Source organism: Mobula hypostoma, chromosome 28, assembly GCF_963921235.1.
Source record: "Mobula hypostoma chromosome 28, sMobHyp1.1, whole genome shotgun sequence".
NCBI classification, from domain to species: Eukaryota; Metazoa; Chordata; class Chondrichthyes; order Myliobatiformes; family Myliobatidae; genus Mobula; species Mobula hypostoma.
Window position 1 is genome coordinate 20,512,514 of NC_086124.1, and position 21,468 is coordinate 20,533,981.

Below are 21,468 nucleotides of genomic sequence, written 5' to 3' on the forward strand. Positions count from 1 at the left end.
GGGGAGGGGTGTAGGGGGAAATTCTCGGGAGGTGTTGGGACTGCATTCACCCCAACTAAGGTTTAATGAGGAACCAGGAATCAACAAGCAGTCAGATATTTTTCAAGAATCTGAATAGCAGCCAAAAACCGACTGGGGAAATGTACAAGGGACATTGTGAAATCTCCCAATGTGTCAACTCTGCAAATTCAGACAAGCACGTGAAGGTTACCGAACTTCAACCACACGGTGATGATGAAAGCAAAATATCACGGGTAGCACTTGCAAAGCACACATACGTCAGTAAATTTACATCAATTTCTGTCCGATTGGGTGATGGGACAGTGCAAAGGGAACTTCATCCTGGGTCTGATCCAGTGAGTACGTAAGGTCTGGAGGGAGCTTTGCTCTGTGTCTGTCCCCAGAAGACTGTAATGGGACAGGGTGGAGAAAACCTCGCCCTGTCTTCCACCCATTGCCACTGTCAGTGTTCACTGAATTTTCCGGGGAAATGATTTATGGGAAGAAAATCAAGCTTTGGTGTGCAGAACGAGACAAAACTGCTGCCTCATCCACTTTGACAGCTGTGCACTGAGGTCATTGTCCACAGAAATCTGACACGATTCCTTTTTGACACAGGCTCATCCTCACCGACCTCTCATCTGTCCCTCCAACTCCTTCACCCCTTAGCTTCGCCGCAGTACCTACCCTTCTCAATCTTCTCCTCTCCCTCCCCTCCACCGCTCCCTACTTCTCTCCCCTCTTTTCCTTCCCCACCTCCTCTGCTCTCTCCTTCCTCCCTTCCCTCTATCCCCACTCCCCTCCCTCTCTCCCTCCCCTGCTCTGACTCTCTCTCACTCTCTCTCTCCCCTCTTCCTCTTCTTTCCCCCCTCCCTCCCCTCTTCCTCTTCTTTCCCCCCTCTCCCTCCCCTCTTCCCTCCTCTCTTCCCCCTCCCTTCTCTCGCCCCGTCAACCCTCTCTCCCCGTCCCTCTCACACCCCTCCCCTCTCCCTTCGCCCCTCCCCTGCCCCATCCTCTCTCTCCCCTCCACTCTCACACCCTCTCATTCAGCCCCCCACCACTCCCCGTCTCCCCTCTCCCTCCCCCCATCGCCCTCTGCTCTCCCCCTCCTCTCTCCCCTCTCCCTCCCCATCTTCATACCTTCTTTCTCTCTCCTTCTTCCTTTCACTTTGCCCCCTCCCTCCTCCCCTGTGTCTCCACACACTGTTTTCTCCCCACTATCTCCCCTCCCTCCACCCCCCCCGCCCCGTCAGGAGTCACGGAAAAAGCTTACGTCTCCCGACTGTCTGCTCGACAAGGTGTGGGGGGTGGGGGGTCGTGGGAAGGTACAGCACTCCCTCCCTCCTCGCCACCAATCCTGCAAAATGTGTGTGTGTTTTTTTTGTAAAGTGAGTGGGGGCAAGCAGCTTTTATCCAGATAGGGAACAAAAACAGACAGGCGGCAGAGTAAAAAGAATTTTTATACGTTAGCACAGGCTTCCGGACACAATGCCCTGCAAGTGGGGCCAGCCACTTCCACAGGGGAGGGGGCGAGGGGGGAGATTGGAACAGGGAGCAGGGGAAGGGGGTACGAAATCGACAGAGGGCAAGAGAGGCAGGTGAGGTTAAGGAAAGGAATGGGAGGGAGGGAGGGGGAGGGGCAGGATGGAGGGGAAGGGACGGGATGGAGGGGAAGAGGGAGAGCAAGAAGGGTTTTGTTTAGGGTGGGGCATAGGAAAGAGGGAGCGATAGGCAGTGGGCAAGGCGGAGAGAGTGAGAGGTAAAGGAATGCGGAAGGGAAAGAGGGGAGATAGGAAGGTGGAGAAGGGGAGGAAAGGTGGAGAAGGGGAGGAAAGGGGTAGAAGGGTAGGACTGACTGAGAGGTGTCTGGGAGGGGGTAGGAGGGAGGGAAGGGCGGGGAGGGCAGGGGGGAGGGTGGAGGGGGAAGGAAAGGAGAGAAGCAGGGTGAGAGGAGAGGAGGGAGGGAGATGGAGGAAGGAGGAGTGGAGAGAGGAGGGAGGAGAGTAGCGAGGAAAGGAAGGAGGGGGAGTAGCGAGGGTTGGAGGGAGATGGTGGAGGAGAGGAGGGGGATAACGAAAGCAAGGATGGGGGAGGGAAGCAAGGAGGGGACAGGGAGGGAGAGACACTAGGTAGGTGGAGGGAAGGGTACAGGGTCAGAGAGAGAGAGGAGAGGAGGAGGGAGAAGAAAGGGTGGAGGGAAGAGTACAGGGTAGGAGGGAAGAGAGGAGGAGGAAGGAGACGAGGGTTGGAGGAGGGAGGGTAGGTAGGAGGAAGGAAGGGTATAGGATAGGATGGAGGAGAGGAGGAGAAAGATGAGGGTTGGAGGAGGCAGGGTAGGAGGGAGGAGGGCAGAAAACCCAAACAGCGACATCAACACTTTCTCGCGACTAAAACCAGTCTCGCGTCCGAATCCCCCCTCCCCTCCAACACCCTCTCCCAGGCCCACCCACCCCTGCCAAAACAGAACCCTCTTCCCGGGACAGCGAGAGAGGGGTTGGAATCCCACCTTTCCCCTCCTCCTCTGGTGATAGGGGTGGGGTTTAAAGTTCCTAAACCCTTACATATATAACCTTTGATATAATATATAATATATAAAATATTATCTAAAAAATATTAAAAAGGAAAATCGAAAAAAAACAATAAAAAGTGCGCTTCTTTTCAAGTATGGAGGTGGTTGAGACGGTCCCGTTAGGTGCTGGGGGTTTGGCTCAGTCCAGGAGGGGATCCGCTGTGGTCCCACGGCCCCTGCTCTGCCAGCTGTCCATCGGTGCCGCTGCCCCCCTCTGCCTCGCCCCGCGCCGCCCGAGACAGGGCGTTCACCCAGCGCTGCAGCAAGTCCTCAGACTCGGCGCTGAAGTGCAGGGTGAGGTGGCTCTGCGACATGAGGAAAGAGTGCCGACGTTCCGTCTTCTCTCCGGGATCCGGGGTGCCCACCTCGAAGCCGATTAGCGGGACGCTGCGGAGAGCCTTCACGTCCTGGGGGGGCGTGGGGAGGGGAGGGGGAGAAGAGGAGGAGATGTCACAGAGACCCATGTGAGAGACAGACAGAGAGAGAGAGGGAGACAGAGATGGACAGAGTGAGATGGGAGAGAGATGGAGAAAGGGAGAGAGAGAGATGGGGGAGGGGGAGAGGGGAGGGGGAGAGGGGAGGGGGAGGGGGAGAGGGGAGGGGAGAGAGAGAGAGAGAGAGAGAGAGATGGGGAGAGGGGAGGGGGAGGAGAGGGGAGAGGGGAGAGGGGAGAGGGGAGAGGGGAGAGGGGAGAGGGGAGAGGGGAGAGGGGAGAGGGGAGAGGGGAGAGGGGAGAGGGGAGAGGGGAGGGGGGAGGGGGGAGGGGGGAGAGGGGAGAGGGGAGAGGGGAGGGGGGAGAGGGGAGAGGGGAGAGGGGAGGGGGGAGGGGGAGGGGGGAGAGGGGAGGGGGAGAGGGGAGGGGGGAGGGGGAGAGGGGAGGGGGGAGAGGGGAGGGGGGGAGGGGGAGAGGGGAGAGGGGGAGGGGGGAGGGGGGAGGGGGGAGAGGGGAGAGGGGAGAGGGGGAGAGGGGGAGAGGGGGAGAGGGGAGAGGGGAGAGGGGAGAGGGGAGAGGGGAGAGGGGAGAGGGGAGAGGGGAGAGGGGAGAGGGGAGAGGGGAGAGGGGAGAGGGGAGAGGGGAGGGGGGAGAGGGGAGGGGGGGAGAGGGGAGAGGGGAGAGGGGAGAGAGGGGAGAGGGGAGAGAGGGGAGAGGGGAGAGGGGAGAGGGGGGAGGGGGGAGGGGAGAGGGGAGAGGGGGGAGAGGGGAGGGGGAGAGGGGAGAGGGGGAGAGGGGAGAGGGGGAGAGGGGAGGGGGAGAGGGGGAGAGGGGAGGGGAGGGGGAGAGGGAGGGGAGGGAGGAGAGGGAGGAGAGGGAGGAGAGGGAGGAGAGGGAGATGGGGAGGGAGGGAGGAGTGGAGGAGGGGAGAGACACGGAGTGGGGCAGAGGGAGAGAGGGAGGGGAGGAGGGAGAGTGTGTGTGACAGAAAGAGAGAGTGACAGTGAGACACAGTGAGGGGGAGGGGGAGGGGGAGAGGAGGGGGAGGGGGGAGTTGGGGAGGTGGGGAGAGACAGAGTGAGAGTGATTTTTCAGATGTAGGCAACCATAGGACCTGGAAGTAAAATTAGGCCATTCGACTATCAAGTCCGTTCCGTTGCGAGATCATAGCTGATTTATATTCCCTCTCAACCCCATTCTCCCTGTAACCTTTCATGCCCTGACTGGTCAAGAACCTCTCAACCTCCACGTTAAATACGCCCAATGACTGGCCTCCACACCTATCCCCCGATTTACCTCTGGTTCAAGAAAGGTGTTCCTTGTGATTTTCTTAAACATTCAGAGGGGTTCGATGTCACTGAACACTAATGAACTTCTACGATGTCCTGTTGAAAGTACCCCACCTGGTTGCGTCACAGTCTGGTACGGCAATTCAAGTAGACTGGAAGGAGCAGAGTCGTGGGTCAGCCCAGTACATCACAGCCACGAGGCTGCCCACTATCAGTCGTATCTACAGGACGTGCTGCCTCAGGAAGGCACGTTGGCTTATGACCTTCACATCTACCAAGGTACAATGAAAAACTTGAGGAAAAACACATGGGACCCAGCTATGCCCGCCTCTAAGAGCAGTCCATGTTTGAAGCCTTTCCCGGTAATGCTCACCAACAGTTCCTCCACTACACTGAGAGGGAGGGAGGGGAGAGGGAGCAGGGGGGAGAGGAAGGAGGGGGGAAAGAGAGGAGGGAGAGGGGGAAAGAGAGGAGGGAGAGGGGGAAAGAGAGGAGGGAGAGGGGGAAGAGAGGAGGGAGGAGGAAGAGAGGAGGGAGGGGGAAGAGAGGAGGGAGGGGGAAGAGAGGAGGGAGGGGGAAGAGAGGAGGGAGGGAGGGAGAGAGGAGGGAGGGAGGGAGAGAGGAGGGAGGGGGAAGAGAGGAGGGAGAGGGGGGAGAATGAAACTTTGTCAGAAATCTTCATGAGCAAGAGCACTCCCTTGTCCAACTCTCCTTCGTACTACCCTCGAAGGGATTGCTCGGGATTGTGTCACCGTTCTAATGGTACAATCATCCCTCATCACCACCACTCCCTCAGCTCTCACTCGTTGCCACCCCTCCCTCAGCTTTCTCTCCTCACCACCCCTCCCTCGGCTCTCTCTCCTCACCAGCCCCCTCACCTGAGGGGCTCCGTAGATGTAGAGCACGAGGGGCTCATTCTCCGGGATGACACACCAGCCCTTGTGCCAGCCCTTGGCTCCCCTCTCCATGTAATGCAGGAAGCTGCAGATGACGCTGTTCTCTGCTGCCACCGAGGCCTGTTTCTGCAGAAACCATTCAACAGTGCCGTGTCAGCACACTCGTTCTCCCTCATCCACACCCCCACCCCCATCATTCCACACCCACCACCCCCACCACACCGTCTCGCTGTGCGAGCATTCCTCTCTTGCGGAATGAAGAGGAAACCTGTTTCTCTTCTAGATGGACTCAGGTGTGAGAAGAGATCTGCAGGCTCACTCTGCGTCCAACTCCAGGTGTCCAGGATGGGACAGTGTGGAGGGAGCTTCACTCAGTGTCTGACCCCGGGAGTGTGTGATGGGACGGTGTGGAGGGAGCTTCACTCAGTGTCTGACCCCAGGAGTGTGTGATGGGATGGTGCAGAGGGAGCTTCACACTGTGTCTGACCCCGGGAGTGTGTGATGGGACGGTGCAGAGGGAGCTTCACTCTGTGTCTGACCCCGGGAGTGTGTGATGGGACGGTGTGGAGGGAGCTTCACTTAGTGTCTGACCCCGGGAGTGTGTGATGGGACGGTGTGGAGGGAGCTTCACTCTGTGTCTGACCCCGGGAGTGTGTGATGGGACGGTGTGGAGGGAGCTTCACTCAGTGTCTGACCCCGGGAGTGTGTGATGGGATGGTGTGGAGGGAGCTTCACTCAGTGTCTGACCCCGGGAGAGTGTGATGGGACGGTGTGGAGGGAGTTTCACTCTGTGTCTGACCCCGGGAGTGCGTGATGGGATGGTGTGGAGGGAGCTTCACTTAAAGTCTGACCCCGGGAGTGTGTGATGGGACGGTGTGGAGGGAGCTTCACTCAGTGTCTGATCCCGGGAGTGTGTGATGGGACGGTGTGGAGGGAGCTTCACTCAGTGTCTGATCCCGGGAGTGTGTGATGGGACGGTGTGGAGGGAGATTCACTCTGTGTCTGAACCCGGGAGTGTGTGATGGGATGGTGTGGAGGGAGCTTCACTCTGTGTCTGACCCCGGGAGTGTGTGATGGGATGGTGTGGAGGGAGTTTCACTCTGTGTCTGACCCCGGGAGTGTGTGATGGGACGGTGTGGAGGGAGCTTCACTTAGAGTCTGATCCCGGGAGTGTGTGATGGGACGGTGTGGAGGGAGCTTCACTCTGTGTCTGACCCCGGGAGCGTGTGATGGAACGGTGTGGAGGGAGCTTCACTTGTGTCTGACCCCGGGAGTCTGTGATGGAACGGTGTGTATGGGGCTTCACTCTGTGACTGACTCCGGGAGTGTGTGATGGGACGGTGTGGAGGGAGCTTCACTCAGTGTCTGACCCCGGGAGTGTGTGATGGGATGGTGTGGAGGGAGCTTCACTCAGTGTCTGATCCCGGGAGTGTGTGATGGGACGGTGTGGAGGGAGCTTCACTCTGTGTCTGAACCCGGGAGTGTGTGATGGGATGGTGTGGAGGGAGTTTCACTCTGTGTCTGATCCCGGGAGTGTGTGATGGGACGGTGTGGAGGGAGTTTCACTCTGCGTCTGACCCCGGGAGTGTGTGATGGGACGGTGTGGAGGGAGTTTCACTCAGTGTCTGACTTGGGGTGCATGTGTTGGGACAGTGTGGGGTGACGATTACTCTGTGTCTGACCCCAAGAGAGTGTGATGGGATGGTGTAGATGAGGGAGCTTCACCCTGTGTCTGACCCCACTGAGATGGGATGGTGTGACGGGTGGTACTGGACCAATTCCTAACCTCCAGGATGGACTTCCTCCGTTGGGAATACGATGCCCGCTGTGGCGTTCCCGCTGGCGATCCGTGCAGAACCTCGTAGCAATCCCGACACACCCTGTTGGTGCGGTTGTTATCGTACACCAGCCGAGCCCGGAATTCGGAACATTTGCCACACACCACCTGTGGAGATCATCGGGATGGGGTGGTGTGGAAAGGCACAGGTTTAAACTCCCCTTGCTGTAGACACGGAAGCACTGATACCCATCCAAATCCTGCTGGTATCCCTGACCCCTGGCCAGTCTCCCCACTCAGGTATCAATGCCCCCCACCCTATTACCCCTTTTCTTGGTCACCCAATCCGGGGGCATATGGGGCACAGAAGATGGCAATATTCTCTGCGGGATCTGGACAGTGGAACTGTGCATGGTATTCTGAATATAGTATGGAGCCTGGAAGTTTGCACGGTATTCCCTGTGGGATACAGACAATTGGACATTGCACAGTATTCCAGGAATGGTACGGAGCCTAGAACAGTACACAGTATCCTCTGCGGGATACATACACTATTGCCTTTGGAACACTGAGAAGGGAACTGTGCAATTTATTCCCTGTGGGATACAGACTCCGGAACTGTTCCCTGTGGGATATGATCATCGGAACTGTGCAAGGCATTCCTTGTCACTGTGCATAGACTTCCCTTCGTGGGATACAGAACCCAGAACCGTGCACAATATGTGTAATAAGAAAACTGGGACTGAGCACAAAATTCCTTTAAAGTCTGTAACTAGGGACAATATCCTCGGTGTAATAGTGGGTCTGGAATGGCGTGGAAGTGCGAGAGATTGCCTTGGATGTTTTTTTTCATACAGGGATCGCAAGACCCTGTTGGACGTTGGGGTGTAGAATACTGCAAGTCAGGTTCGCTGGTTCATTAGCAAGACTGACGGCGGGGGTGGGGGGGGGGGAGGCACACTGCCTTGGTTGTGGCAAGGACTAGGCAGAGGCCACGGGGCCGCCTGTTGCGGCCGACCAGGAGAGGAAATGCCGAGGCTGCGCGGGAGAGCCGCTGCAGGATGGGCTGGAATCCATACTCGGGTGAGAGGCTGGTCCCTTCGCTCGGTGCTGCCCTCCGGTGTCTGCTCGGTAGAAGAACAAGCCAGATGAGGAAAATCTACCATCAGTTCTACAGTCACACCACTCAAGGACTTGGGCTCTATTCTTTTTGTTCTTTACGACAGTATGGTAATGTGTTTTGGTCCCAGAGGAACACTGTTTCATTTGGTTATATTCATGTATGGTTCCTTTAGGTTGTCATAGCTCTGAGGATAAGCTCCCACAACCTATTACACTGTCCAAACGATATTGGTCTTAAATACACTCCGATAAAGTCCAGCTCCTGGAAGGGGCAAAGGCGAGTTACTGGCACTTTCAGAACCAGTCACCAGGCAGATGGGACTCAGCAGCTCGCCTGGCAGAGGGAATACTCTGATCTCAAACCTCCGCTGCTGTGTGGCTAAACCCACTCATGGGGAAGACCTGGGGAGTAAACTCCCAGGGATGAATCTGGAGCTGGCGTCCCCAAGGCTGTCCTACGTTGAGTTCAAATCCCTGCGACGCCGGTGGTGCCAAACTGCATCGGTCTCCTGCCGTTCCTTTGGCTGTGTGGAGAGGGGGGAGCCTGAGACAGGCGTAACAGCTTTCTCTCCGTATCGTAGCACCCCAGCTTGTATATCACGTAGACAGCTCAGACACAACTTCCGTGGTCGACCCTGACCCCAGCGAAGGCTCAGTGCTGGGACCCCAGTTGTTTACAATATATATTAATGACTTAGACGGGGGAATTAAATGCAGCATCTCCAAGTTTGTGGATGACACGAAGCTTGGCGGCAGTGTTAGCTGTGAGGAGGATGCTAAGAGGATGCAGGGTGACTTGGATAGGTTAGGTGAGTGGGCAAATTCATGGCAGATGCAATTTAATGTGGATAAATGTGAGGTTATCCACTTTGGTGGCAAAAATAGGAAAACAGATTATTACCTGAATGGTGGCTGATTAGGAAAAGGGGAGGTGCAACGAGACCTGGGTGTCATTATACACCAGTCATTGAAAGTGGGCATGCAGGTACAGCAGGCGGTGAAAAAGGCGAATGGTATGCTGGCATTTATAGCAAGAGGATTTGAGTACAGGAGCAGGGAGGTACTACTGCAGTTGTACAAGGCCTTGGTGAGACCACACCTGGAGTATTGTGTGTAGTTTTGGTCCCCTAATCCGTGGAAAGACATTCTTGCCATAGAGGGAGTACAAAGAAGGTTCACCAGATTGATTCCTGGGATGGCAGGACTTTGATATAATGAAAGACTGGATCGACTAGGCTTATACTCTCTGGAATTTAGAAGATTGAAGGGGGATCTGATTGAAACATATAAAATTCTAAAGGGATTGGACAGGCTAGATGCAGGAAGATTGTTCCCGATATTGGGGAAGTCCAGTACGAGGGGTCACAGTTTGAGGATAAAGGGGAAGCCTTTTAGGACCGAGATTAGGAAAAACTTCTTCACACAGAGAGTGGTAAATCTGTGGAATTCTCTGCCACAGCAAACAGTTGAGGCCAGTTCATTGGCTATATTTAAGAGGGAGTTAGATATGGCCCTTGTGGCTATAGGGATCGGGGGTATGGAGGGAAGGCAGGTACAGGGTTCTGAGTTGGATGATCAGCCATGATCATACTGAATGGTGGTGCAGGCTTGAAGGGCTGAATGGCCTACTCCTGCACCTATTTTCTATGTTTCTATGAAGAGCCTCATTCGTGTATGGTTGAATAATAATTATTCACAACATCCGTAACTGCTGGTCAATTCTTTATAAAAAAAAGGGATTTCTCTGTTCAGACTTCAGACCAGTGTGGGTGACAAGGGGCCACGCTGCTCTCCTCGTGCACAAGTAAAATAAAGTATGTTTGAGGAATGAGTGCAGGTGTTCAGCATCTAGTTATTCAGCAACAATATTTACTGCGACAACCGCACATGGCGTTCCATGTGGGATAGATACCAGAACCGTGCATAGGAATCCCTGTGGGTTGTAAATTCTGTAATTGCACAGTACTCCAGGTGTAACAGGAAGTCAGGAACTGTGCACAGTATTCCTTATGGGTTACAGGGACCAGAACTGTGCACAGTATTCCTTATGAGATACAGGGACCAGAACTGTGCACAATATTCCTTATGGGATACAGGGACCAGAACTGTGCACAGTATTCCTTATGGGATACAGGGACCAGAACTGTGCACAGTATTCCTTATGAGATACAGGGACCAGAACTGTGCACAATATTCCTTATGGGATGCAGGGACCAGAACTGTGCACAATATTCCTTATGAGATACAGGGACCAGAATTGTGCACAATATTCCTTATGGGATACAGGGACCAGAACTGTGCACAGTATTCCTTATGAGATACAGGGACCAGAACTGTGCACAATATTCCTTATGGGTTACAGGGACCAGAACTGTGCACAGTATTCCTTATGGGTTACAGGGACCAGAACAGTGCACAGAATTCCCTATGAGATACAGGGACCAGAACTGGGTGTATCATTCCCAGTGTAACATGGTCACCGAAACTATACACAATATTCCCAGTGCGACACAGAGACTAGAACTGTACATAGCATTCCTTGTGGGATACGGAGACCGCAACGGTACACGGCATTCCCAGTGCAATACAGAGACTGGAGCAGCTTATGGTATTCACGGTGGTTCATGGAGACTGCAACCGTGCACAGCATTCCTAGTGGGAGTCTGGAGCTAGGCAGGGTGTTCCCAATGCGACATGCGCATGGTATCACAGGGTGGGGGGGGCAGTGCGGTCAGACCTGTTCACGGTATTCTCAGTGGGAGACTGTAACTGTGCATGGTATTCCCAATTTGAGATGGATGCTTGAACTGTCCCACTGGGATACTGGGATCTGAATTGCACAGTATTCCCAGTGGGATTTTTTTTATTTGTTTGTTTGTTTGTTTAGCAATATGGTGCAAAGTTGGCCATTCAGGGCCGTTCGGGCCAGCAACTCCACCATCCTGATTAACCCTAACCTAATCACAGGACAATTTACAATAACCAATTAACCAACCCAGAATGTCTTTGTGGGAGGTAACCGAAGCCCCCCGGGGGGAAACACACATATTCCACGGGGAGGATGTACAGAGGCTCACTACAGAGCTGGTATTGAACTCCGGACGCTGGAATTCCCGGGCCGTAACAGCTTCACGCTAACCACGGCACCCGGGATGGAGACCAGAGCCAGGCACGGGGCTCCTAGATGGGACAGCGGACGGCGGTGGTGGGGTGCGGCGGAGTGCGCCAGCTCTGCTGGGTAGCGCCAGGCAGGATGGTACTCACGTGCCCACAGGCCTTGCAGTGGTGCCGGCGTTTCGTGATGGAGTTAAATGGCTCTTGGCACTTCATGCACAGGCTGACCTCCTTCTCCCGGATCGGAGTGGGAGCCCGCTTTCCCAGCTCCGTGTTCTGCGCACGGAGAAGATCGGATCAGGTCTCTGGCATCCAGGGGGACGATACTGCCACCCGCTCTCCACCCCTCAAGGCCTTCCAGGCATTCCCAAAGCCCGTGTAGCTCTGCGCCCTCCCTCTCACCCTTCCTCTGTGTTAATAATCCCTTCAGTGGAGATGCTTCAGAACGTCCTAGTTCTAGAAATTCCAAGATATGAGCATCACCAACGATTCATCTGGGTCCAGCCACACAGACGCTACGGGCAAGAAAGCTCACTGGCACCCCAACTTCCTTGGAAAGGGGAAGGAATTCAGCACGTCCCCGGTGAGGCTCACCAACCTTTATGCACCATAGAATCACGGCTCGGTACGGCAACTGCTCAGCCAGGGACCACGAGGAAACCTCTGAGGGTCACGGGCACAGCTCAGCACGTCACGGGAACCGGCCTCCCCTCCACGGACTCCGCCTGCACTTCTTGCTGCCTCCGGCATGGCCAAAGTGTCCACCAACCTCGGAAAGATCCTCTCCTCCCCACTCCCGTCAGGCAGAAGACACTAAAGCCTGAAGGCACGTACTACCAGGATCAAGGACAGCTTCTACCGCGCAGTTATCAGACTCTTGAACGGACTTCTCATGTACTAAAAACGAACGCCCAGACATAGCCCTTTGGCCCAACTCATCCATGCCAACCATGTTACCCAACAGGTAGTTCCAATTCCTCGCATTTGGCACGCAGCCCTCCAAACCTTTTCTCTTCACATACCTGTCCAAGTGAATTTTAAATGTTGTCCATGTACCTGCTTCAACCACTTGCTCAGGCAGCTCGTTCCATATAGAGACTACCCTCCGGGCGAAAAAGTTGCTCTTTGGTCCCTATTCAGTCTCTCCCCTCTCACCTTAAACCTGCGCCCTCTGGTTCTCGATTCCCCAACCAAGGGGAAAAAGACTGTGTGCATCCGCCCTATCTATCCCCCTCATGACTTTATACACCTTTATAAGGTCACCCTTCAGTTTCCTACGCTCTGAGGAATCAAACCTGCCCAACGTCTCCCCCTAACCTGGTCCCTCGAGTCTCGGCAACATCCTCGTAAATCTCCTCTGCACTCTTTCCAGCTTCGAGGCATCTTTCCGACAGCAGGGAGACCAGAACTGAACACAGTACTCCAAGTGCAGCCTCAGCAACGTCTTGTACAATTGAAACATAACATCCCAATGAAGGCCAGCACAACAAGTGCTTTCTTCACCACCCTGTCTACATGTGACACCACTTTCACGGAACTATGTACCTGTACCCCTCGGTCTCTCTGTTCTACAACACTCGCCAGGGTCTGACTGTTCACTGTGAAAGTCCTACCTTGCTTTGACGTCCCAATGCAACACCTCGAACTTAACTGGATTGAAAGCCATTTGCAAATCCTCTTTCCCCATACCTTGCTGACCAAGACCTCTCTGTAATTTTTGATAAATTACGTCATAGTCTATGACATCAACCATTTCAGTATCGTCTGCAAAACTGCTTGGACGTTGACATCTAAATTGTTTAAATAACGAACATCAGCACTGACCCAAGCAGTACACCACGAGACACAGGCTTCCAGTCCGAGAAACAATCCAACCATCATCCAGAAAGATCGGCACTGGGTGCAAGGACAGATTTTACGGATTACACCACAGAAGGTATCCTATCCAGGTGCACCATGGTTTGGGTATGATGACCACAAGAAAGCGCAGAGAGTTGTGGACACAGCTCCGCACGTCACGGAGACCAGCCTCCCCTCCATGGACCCTGTCTACACTTCCCGCTGTCTCAGTAAAAAAAGCCAGCTCAATCAAAGCCCCCACCCACCCCGGACACTCTCTATTCTCCCCTCTCCAAAGCCCGATAGCACGTATGACCACATTCAAGGACATCTTCAATGCCGCTGCCATCAAATGCTTGACTGGACCCCTCATACACAAGAAGATAAACTCTTGACCTCCCAGTCTACATCATTGCAGCTCTTGCACGTCATTGTATACCTGTATTGCACTTTTGCGGTGACTGTGACACTCTATTCTGTATTCTGTTTTCCACTGTATTATCTTAATGCAGTGTGGGCACATGGCCAAGTGGTTAAGGCATTGGCCTAGCGACCTGAAGGTTGTGAGTTCGAGCCCCAGCTGAGGGAACGTGTTGTGTCCACTTAATCACACACTGCTCTGTGACAACACTGGTGCCAAGCTGTATGGGTCCTAATGCCCTTCCCTTGGACAACATTGGTGTCGTAGAGAGGGGAGACTTGCAGCATGGGCAACTGCTGGTCTTCCATACAACCTTGCCCAGGCCTGCGCCCTGGAGAGTGAAGACTTTCCAGGCGCAGATCCATGGTCTCGCAAGACTAACGGATGCCTGAAAAAAAATCTTGATGTACTGTGGTACAATGATTTCTTAAGGTTGTTATAGCCGGGAGTGGTAATGGAGACAAGCTCCCACTACCTATTAAATGCTCCCAATGGTGTGCGCCTCAAATAGCCTCTGACAACCAAGTCCAGCTCCTGGCCTTTATGTGTGGTTTAGCTACTCAGCCCTGCTGACAGAGAAGGGAAGGGGCAAAGGCGGGTTACTGGTACCTCAAGACCAGTCGCTTCGGGCAGATGGGGATCATCGGCTGTGGTTGGCAGCTCAGCTAGGGGAAGGAAAGTTCTAATCTGAAACCTCTGCTGCTTTGGGGCTGTACCCATGCATGGGGAGGGCTTCGGGAGTAAACCCTGCAGGAAAAATCCGATGCTGCAGTCTCTAAGGCTTGAGTTAAGCACTGACTGGCAACTCCTGCGGCACCGCTGGTGCCAAACTGTAACGGTCTCTGCCGTCCCCTTGGATTCATCAGCTCAGTAGAGGGGGGAGCTTGCTACATGGACAACAGTTAGCTATCCAATCCTCTGGTGAGGTACCATATGAAAGCAAGCTAGCAAATATTATCAAAGTGGATAGTAAAAGTTCTTTCAAGTATGTCCAAAGTAAAAGAGAGATGAGAGTGGATATAGGACCACTAAAAAATGAGGCAGGAGAAATAATAACAGGGGACAAGGAGATGGCTGATGAACTAAATGAGAATTTTGCGCCAGTCTTCACTGTGGAGGACACTAACAGTATGCCAGATGTTGTAGTGTGTGCAGGAAGAGAAGTGGGTGCAGTTACTATTACTAGAGAGAAGGTGCTCAAAAAGCTGAAAGACCTAAAGGTACATAAATCACCTGGACCAAATGAACTTCATCCTAGGGTTCTACAAGAGGTAGCATTAGAGATTGTGCTGGCATTAGAAATGATCTTTCAGAAATCACTGGACTCTGGCATGGAAAATTACAAATGTCACTCCACTCTGTAGGAACGGAGGAAGGCAGCAGAAAGGAAATGATAGGCCAGTTAGCCTGACCTCGGTGGTTGGGAAGATGTTGGCGTCAATTGTCAAGGATGAGGTGATGGAGTACTTGGTGACACAAGACAAAATAGTGCAAAATCAGCATGGCTTCCTTCAGGAAAAATTCTGCCTGACGAACCTGTTGGAATTCTTTGAGGAGATTACAAGTAGGGTAGATAAAGGGGATGCAGCAGATGTTCTATATTTGGACTTCCAGAAGGTCTTTGACAAGGTACCACAAATGAGGGTGCTTACCAAGTTAAGAGCCCATGGTATTACAGGAAAGTTACTAACGTGGTTAGAGCATTGGCTGTTTGCTAGGAGGCAGTGAGTGGGAATAAAAGGTCCTTTTCTGGTTGTCTGCCAGTGACCAGTGGTGTTCTATGTGGGTCAGTGTTGAGACCACTTCTTTTTATGCTGCACATAAATAATTTAGATGATAGAATAGATAACTTTGTTGCCAAGTTTGCAGATGATACGAAGATTGGTGGAGGGGCAGGTAGTGTTGGGGAAACAGGTAGGATGCAGAAGGACTTAGACAGATTAGGAGAATGGGCAAGAAAGTGGCAAATGAAATACAATGTTAGAAAATGCATGGTCATGCACTTTGGTAGTGGAAATAAAAGTGCAGACAATTTTCTAAACGGGGAGAAAATCCGGGAATCTGAGATGCAGAGAGACTTGGGAGTCCTTGTGCAGAACAGCCGAAAGGTTAACTTGCAGGTCGAGTCTGTGGTGAGGAAGGCAAATGCCATGTTAGCATTCATTTCAAGAGATCTAGAATACAAGAGCAAGGATGTGATGCTGAGGCTTCATAAGGCACTGGTGAGGCCTCACCTTGAGTATTGTGAACAGTTTTGGGCCCCTCATCTCAGAAAAGATGTGCTGGTATTGGAGAGGGTCCAGAGGAGGTTCACAAGGATGATTCCATGAACGAAAGGGTTATCATACAAGGAACGTTTGATGGCTCTGGGCCTGTACTCGCTGGAATTCAGAAGGATGAGGCGGGGATCTCATTGAAACGTTTTGAATGTTGAAAAGTCTAGACAGCGTAGATGTGGAAAGGATGTTTCCCATGGTGGGAGAGTCTAGGACAAGAGAGCACAGCCTCAGGATAGAGGGGTGCCCTCTCAAAACAGAGATGCAGAGAAGTTTCTTCAGCTAAAGGGTGGTGAATTTGTGGAATTTGTTGCCACATGTAGCTGTGGAGGCCAGGTCATTGGGTGTATTTAAGGCAGAGATTGATAGGTTCTTGATTGGACATGGCAACAAAGGTTATGGGGAGAAGGCCAGAAACTGGGGTTGAAGAGGAGGAGGAAAAAGGATCAGCCAGGATTGAATGAAGGAGCAGACTCAATGTACCAGATCGCCTAATTCTGCTCCTATGTCTTATGGTACTAGAGTATTGGAAGATTGCCAACGTTGTTCCATTGCTCAAGAAAGGCTCTAAAAATAAAGCAGGGAACTATAGGCCAGTGAGCCTGACATCAGTCGTGGGAAAGTTATTGGAAGATATTACGTCAGCATGGCAGGTCATGTCTGACCAATCTTCTGGAGTTTTTCGAGGAAGTTAACTACAAAGTTGATGAAAGCAAGACAGTGAATGCTGCATACATGGACTTTAGCAAGGCCTTTGGTTGGACAAGAAGGTTCAGTCTCTCAGGATTCAGAATGAGGTAATAAATTGGATTAGACATTGGCTTTGTGGGAGAAGCCGGAGAGCGGTAGTAGAGAGTCGCCTCTCTGACTGGAGGCCAGTGACTAGTGGTGTGCCATTGGGATCAGTGCTGGGTCTTTTGTTGTTTGTTATCTGTATCAATGATCTGGATGACAATATGGGGAACTGGATCAGAAAATTTGAGGATGATAGCAAGAATGGAGGTTTAGTGGACAGTGAGGAAGACTATCAAAGTTTGGGATCTGGACCAGCTGGAAAAATGGGCTGAAAAAATGGCGGATGGAATTTAATGCAGACAAGCGTGAGGTGTTGCATTTTGGTAGCATCAACCAGGGTCGGTCTTGCACAGTAAATGGTAGGGCACTGAGGAGCGTGGTGGAACAAAGGGATCTAGGAATACAGATCCATAATTCATTGAAAGTGGTTTCACAGGTAGATAGGGTCATAAAGAATGCCTTTGACACACTGTCCTTCATAAATCAAAGTACTGAGTACAGGAGATGGGATGTTATGTTGAAATTGTGATGGAATGAAGGGATAGGTAAATGGGGGGAAAAACAGAGGACAATGATTAACTTATAATCAATCACCTTGTAATCATCATGGTGTTACGGTAGGAAACTTTGTCACATGGTGTGAGCAGAATTATCTGCAGCTTAATATGAAAAAGACTAAGGAGCTGGTAGTAGACCTGAGGAGAGCTAAGGTACTGGTGACCCCTGTTTCCATCCAGGGGGTCAGTGTGGACATGGGGAGGATTACAAATACCTGGGGATACGAATTGACAATAAACTGGACTGGTCAAAGAACACTGAGGCTGTCTACAAGAAGGGTCAGAGCCGTCTCTATTTCCTGAGGAGACTGAGGTCCTTTAACATCTGCCGGACGAGCTGAGGATGTTCTACAAGTCTGTGGTGGCCAGTGCGATCATGTTTGCTGTTGTGTGCTGGGGCAGCAAGCTGAGGGTAGCAGACACCAATAGAATCAACAAACTCATTTGTAAGGCCAGTGATGTTGTGAGGATAGAATTGGACTCTCTGACGGTGGTGTCTGAAAAGAGGATGCTGTCCAAGTTGCGTGCCATCTTGGACAATGTCTCCCATCCACTACATAATGTACTGGTTGGGCACAGGAGTACATTCAGCCAGAGACTCATTCCACCAAGATGCAGCACAGAGCGTCATAGGAAGTCATTCCTGCCTGTGGCCATCAAACTTTACAACTCCTCCCTTGGAGGGTCAGACACCCTGAGCCAATAGGCTGGTCCTGGACTTATTTCCTGGCATAATTTACATATTGCTATTTAATTATTTATGGATTTATTACTATTTATTTATTTATGGTGCAACTGCAACGTAAACCAATTTCCCCAGGGATCAATAAAGTATGACTATGACTATAAGCGCCTTAGCTTACTGTTTTGGACAGTCAAAAGGAAGCTTTACCCAGCAGCCGGTGATGTACTGGTCATTGTTCTCTAGAGATAGGCAAAGGCTCAAATAAGGAACTATCTGATCTTGCAGAAGCAGCTCAAGGTAGAGCTAAATATGGGAAGTATAGTGTAGGTGCTAGAATGTTCTTGAGAAAAGGGGAAGGGGTCCGAATGGGGAACTGATGGGCTAGCTTTGACTTAAAATAATTATAGCTAACTGACCAATGATCATCTTATATCTAATTGTATCTTAGCATGTGATTGAAATGATTCTAATATTGTCTAAACTTGTAATCGTAAGATTTCCTGCTACCTGATCAATATTATAAATTGTGGAGAATTGTGTAATTCCGGGGCAGTTTCTGGACTGGCTCTTTTGGGAGATCAGCCTGTAACTTCCCCCATAGCATGCTATGAGTAGGGAATAAAGGTTTGAAAAGACTTTCGCGATTATGATTGCCCCTATGGCATTAAGCCTGTAAGCCTGTAAGGACAATTTATTTTATAAAGCTCACATGTGTTTGCATGGTAACCGTACTGCATGTTATCCTTTGGTACAATCTGTGGAAGCATTGTTTGTTGCTAACCCATCAGGGCTAAATTGGGCAGAAAATGACTTAATAGTGGAGGATAGATCAGGGGCAGGATGTAAGGAGGGGTCAGGGGAAAGTGTCTTTGGAGAATGGGGATGAGAATGCGGGTAAGGGCATTGGGAATTATCCCTTCTGTTTTGCGGGAGAAGGGGAGGGGTGCGTCCTTGCCATGGTAGCCCGGGAGATACCTTGCCTGAAGAACACTTGCCTGGACCGCCGATGTAGGATAAGCCAGGGTATATTCTCTTGCGAATGTATCGACGAACTGTGCGTGCCCCTGTCTAAGGGAACTCAGTATGTGTGTGGATATTGCAATGGAACTCGTGTGTCGGCAGGTTCAAAGACTTTTGAATACTCCTCCCTATATCTACAGAAGCACTTGTGGTGTGATAAAATAGTGAGTTACAAAAATACTTGCTACAGGGCCAAGAGAGGATATGTGTTATTATTTAATGGCACCTATACTACAGCTACCACCGCTCTGCCTAACCTCTTTGCAGTGGGAACGATTGGACCACTTTCTGTTCCCTGCCCCCAGGCTGCCCATGTTTAACAATGACTGACAGCTCGAGCCGCGAGTAAAGAATTCTGTGCTGACTGGAGGAGTCCCATTACTCTGGGCTCTTCTGTGGGCTATGGGTTCCTGAGTGCTCTCTCTCCAGGGAGCTCGGCAGGAACCGTGGCCACGACGAACCACAACCACATCATTTGTGGGCTGGCGGCATTGGGGAACAGTACGATGGAAGGTCCAGAGGCTGTTAACAGAGAATTGGTGGAGTTGTGACTCTACGCACAGCAGACCAGGTATGCTGTGGATTATCAGTCGGCCCAACAGGGAGGGGTGTGCGCAATAGTCGGAGACAAATGTATCACCATGTCACCCGAATCATACAACGTGACCCATGCCGTTCGGTCTATTAGGAAACAATTGGATGATTTCAGGCAGGGTTCAGGGAAGGGGGATGGCTGGTTAGGGTGGTTGCAGGGAGGATCATGGGGGTCTTATTTGCTGCATGGGCTGATACTCTCATTGTTATAATTATTGCTTGCTGTGTGATAATGACCTGCCTGAATGCTGGCTGCCGACTTTGCGCGGAGAGACTGCTGCGTTCACCAGCAACTTTGATGCGTGTTGCTTGAATTTCCAGCATCTGCAGAATTCCTGTTGATTGGCCTATAATTTCCTTTCTTTTGCCTTCCTCCCTTCTTAAAGAGTGGAGTGACATCTGCAATCTTCCAGTCCTCCGGAACCATGCCAGAATCAAGTGATTCTTGAAAGATCATGACCAATTCATCCGTTATCTTTTTAACAACCTCTCTCAGGACTCTGGGACGTAGTCCATCTAGCCCAGGTGACTTACCCACCTTTGAGTTTGCCTAGTACTTTTCCTTTTGTAACAGCAATGGCACATTGCTAGTGTCTTTCACAATGAAGACTGATGCAAAGTACCCATTAAGTTCACCTGCCATTTCTTTGTCGTTTCCCCCCCCCCACTACCTCACCAGAATCATTTTCCAGTTGTCCAATATCTACTCTCACTTCCCTTTTACATAACTGAAAAAAAATTTTAGTATCCTGCTTTATATTATTGATTAGTTTGCCCTCAAATTTCATCTTTTTCCTTCTTATAGCTTCGTTTCCATTGCCTCTTGTTGGATTTTAAAAGCTTCCCAATCATCCTACTTTCCACTCACTTTTGCTAACTTATAGGCCTTGTGAACTATTTTCAGAAACATCAGCCATCTCTGCTCTGCCATCATCTCCACCAGTATCCTCCTCCAATCCACTTGGGCAAGCTCCTCTCTCACACCACTGTAATTCCCTTTATTCCATTGAATACTGATAAATGTGAATTATGCTTCTCCCTCTAGTGGGCACATGGCCAAGTGGTTAAGGCATTGGACTAGCGACCTGAAGATTGTGAGTTCGAGCCCCAGCCAAGGGAGCATGTTGTATCCTTGAGCAAGACACTTAATCACACATTGCTCTGCAACGACACTGGTGCCAAGCTGTATGGGTCCTAATGCCCTTCCCTTGGACAACATCGGTGTCGTGGAGAGGGGAGACTTGCAGCACAGACAACTGCTGTTCTTCCATACAGCCTTGCCCAGGCCTGTGCCCTGGAGAGTGAAGACTTTCCAGGTGCAGATCCATGGTCTCGCAAGACTAACGGATGCCTTTTTTTTCCCTCTCAAACTACAGTCTGAATTCAATCATATTATGACCACTGCCTCCTAAGTATATCAAGCAGTAATAAATCAAGGCGATTGGACTTGCTGTGTTGTCTAGAAGACATTTCGCCACTCATCCAAAAGGCTTCTTCAGTTTTGATCCATGGTGCATAGCTTTCCGATTTATAAACTCCGTAGATATATAGCTGAGGCTTGACCTGAGGTGTTAGCCCTCCTATGTTGGGCCATCTGTTTGTGAAGTGGTATTGCCTCGCTGATATACAGATCTTTGCAATTCTTATTGCATTAGATAGCACATATCCAGGTTAAGACTTGGCTGTATATCTACACCTAAAAGGACAAGGGACACTTCTTTGTTTATCGCAATGTGCACATTTTGGACATGGAGGACAAATGGTTTCAGAGAGAGGTTACAGAAACCATCTTTGTCAAACTGTAAAACTTATCCCTGAACAGAGGGGGTGAGATATGACAACACCTATCAGCTACTTACAGAGCAGTCCTAGCATCTCTACCCTGGCATCTCTACAACAGTTCACACCTCTATTCATGCAAAGCTAAGACTAATGACCTTCTCATTACCTCAACAACTCTTAAACAACCCTCAGGTCACTGCCTTACCTTTAAACAACTCACAAAGTTTAGAAACCTGAAAACTACCCATCATGGATCAGAATTGAAGAAGCCTTTCGGATGAGTGGCAAAGTATCTTCTA

General features: G+C 51.2%; 1 protein-coding gene across 5 annotated transcripts in view; it reads right to left on the reverse strand.

Annotated features, from left to right (window-relative positions):
* Positions 1–1,441: 1,441 nt before the first annotated feature.
* Positions 1,442–21,468, reverse strand: part of fgd1 (FYVE, RhoGEF and PH domain containing 1) — a 63,279-nt gene continuing 43,252 nt past the window's right edge. For all 5 annotated transcript variants that reach the window (XM_063034685.1, XM_063034684.1, XM_063034688.1 and 2 more), the window contains exons 15-18: positions 11,351–11,476; positions 6,974–7,132; positions 5,170–5,313; positions 1,442–2,976 (exon numbers count right to left, since the gene is read on the reverse strand). In XM_063034685.1, the coding sequence (XP_062890755.1) occupies positions 2,689–2,976; positions 5,170–5,313; positions 6,974–7,132; positions 11,351–11,476 (717 nt within the window). In that variant the 3' untranslated portion in view covers positions 1,442–2,688. The remainder of the gene's footprint in view (positions 2,977–5,169; positions 5,314–6,973; positions 7,133–11,350; positions 11,477–21,468) is intronic.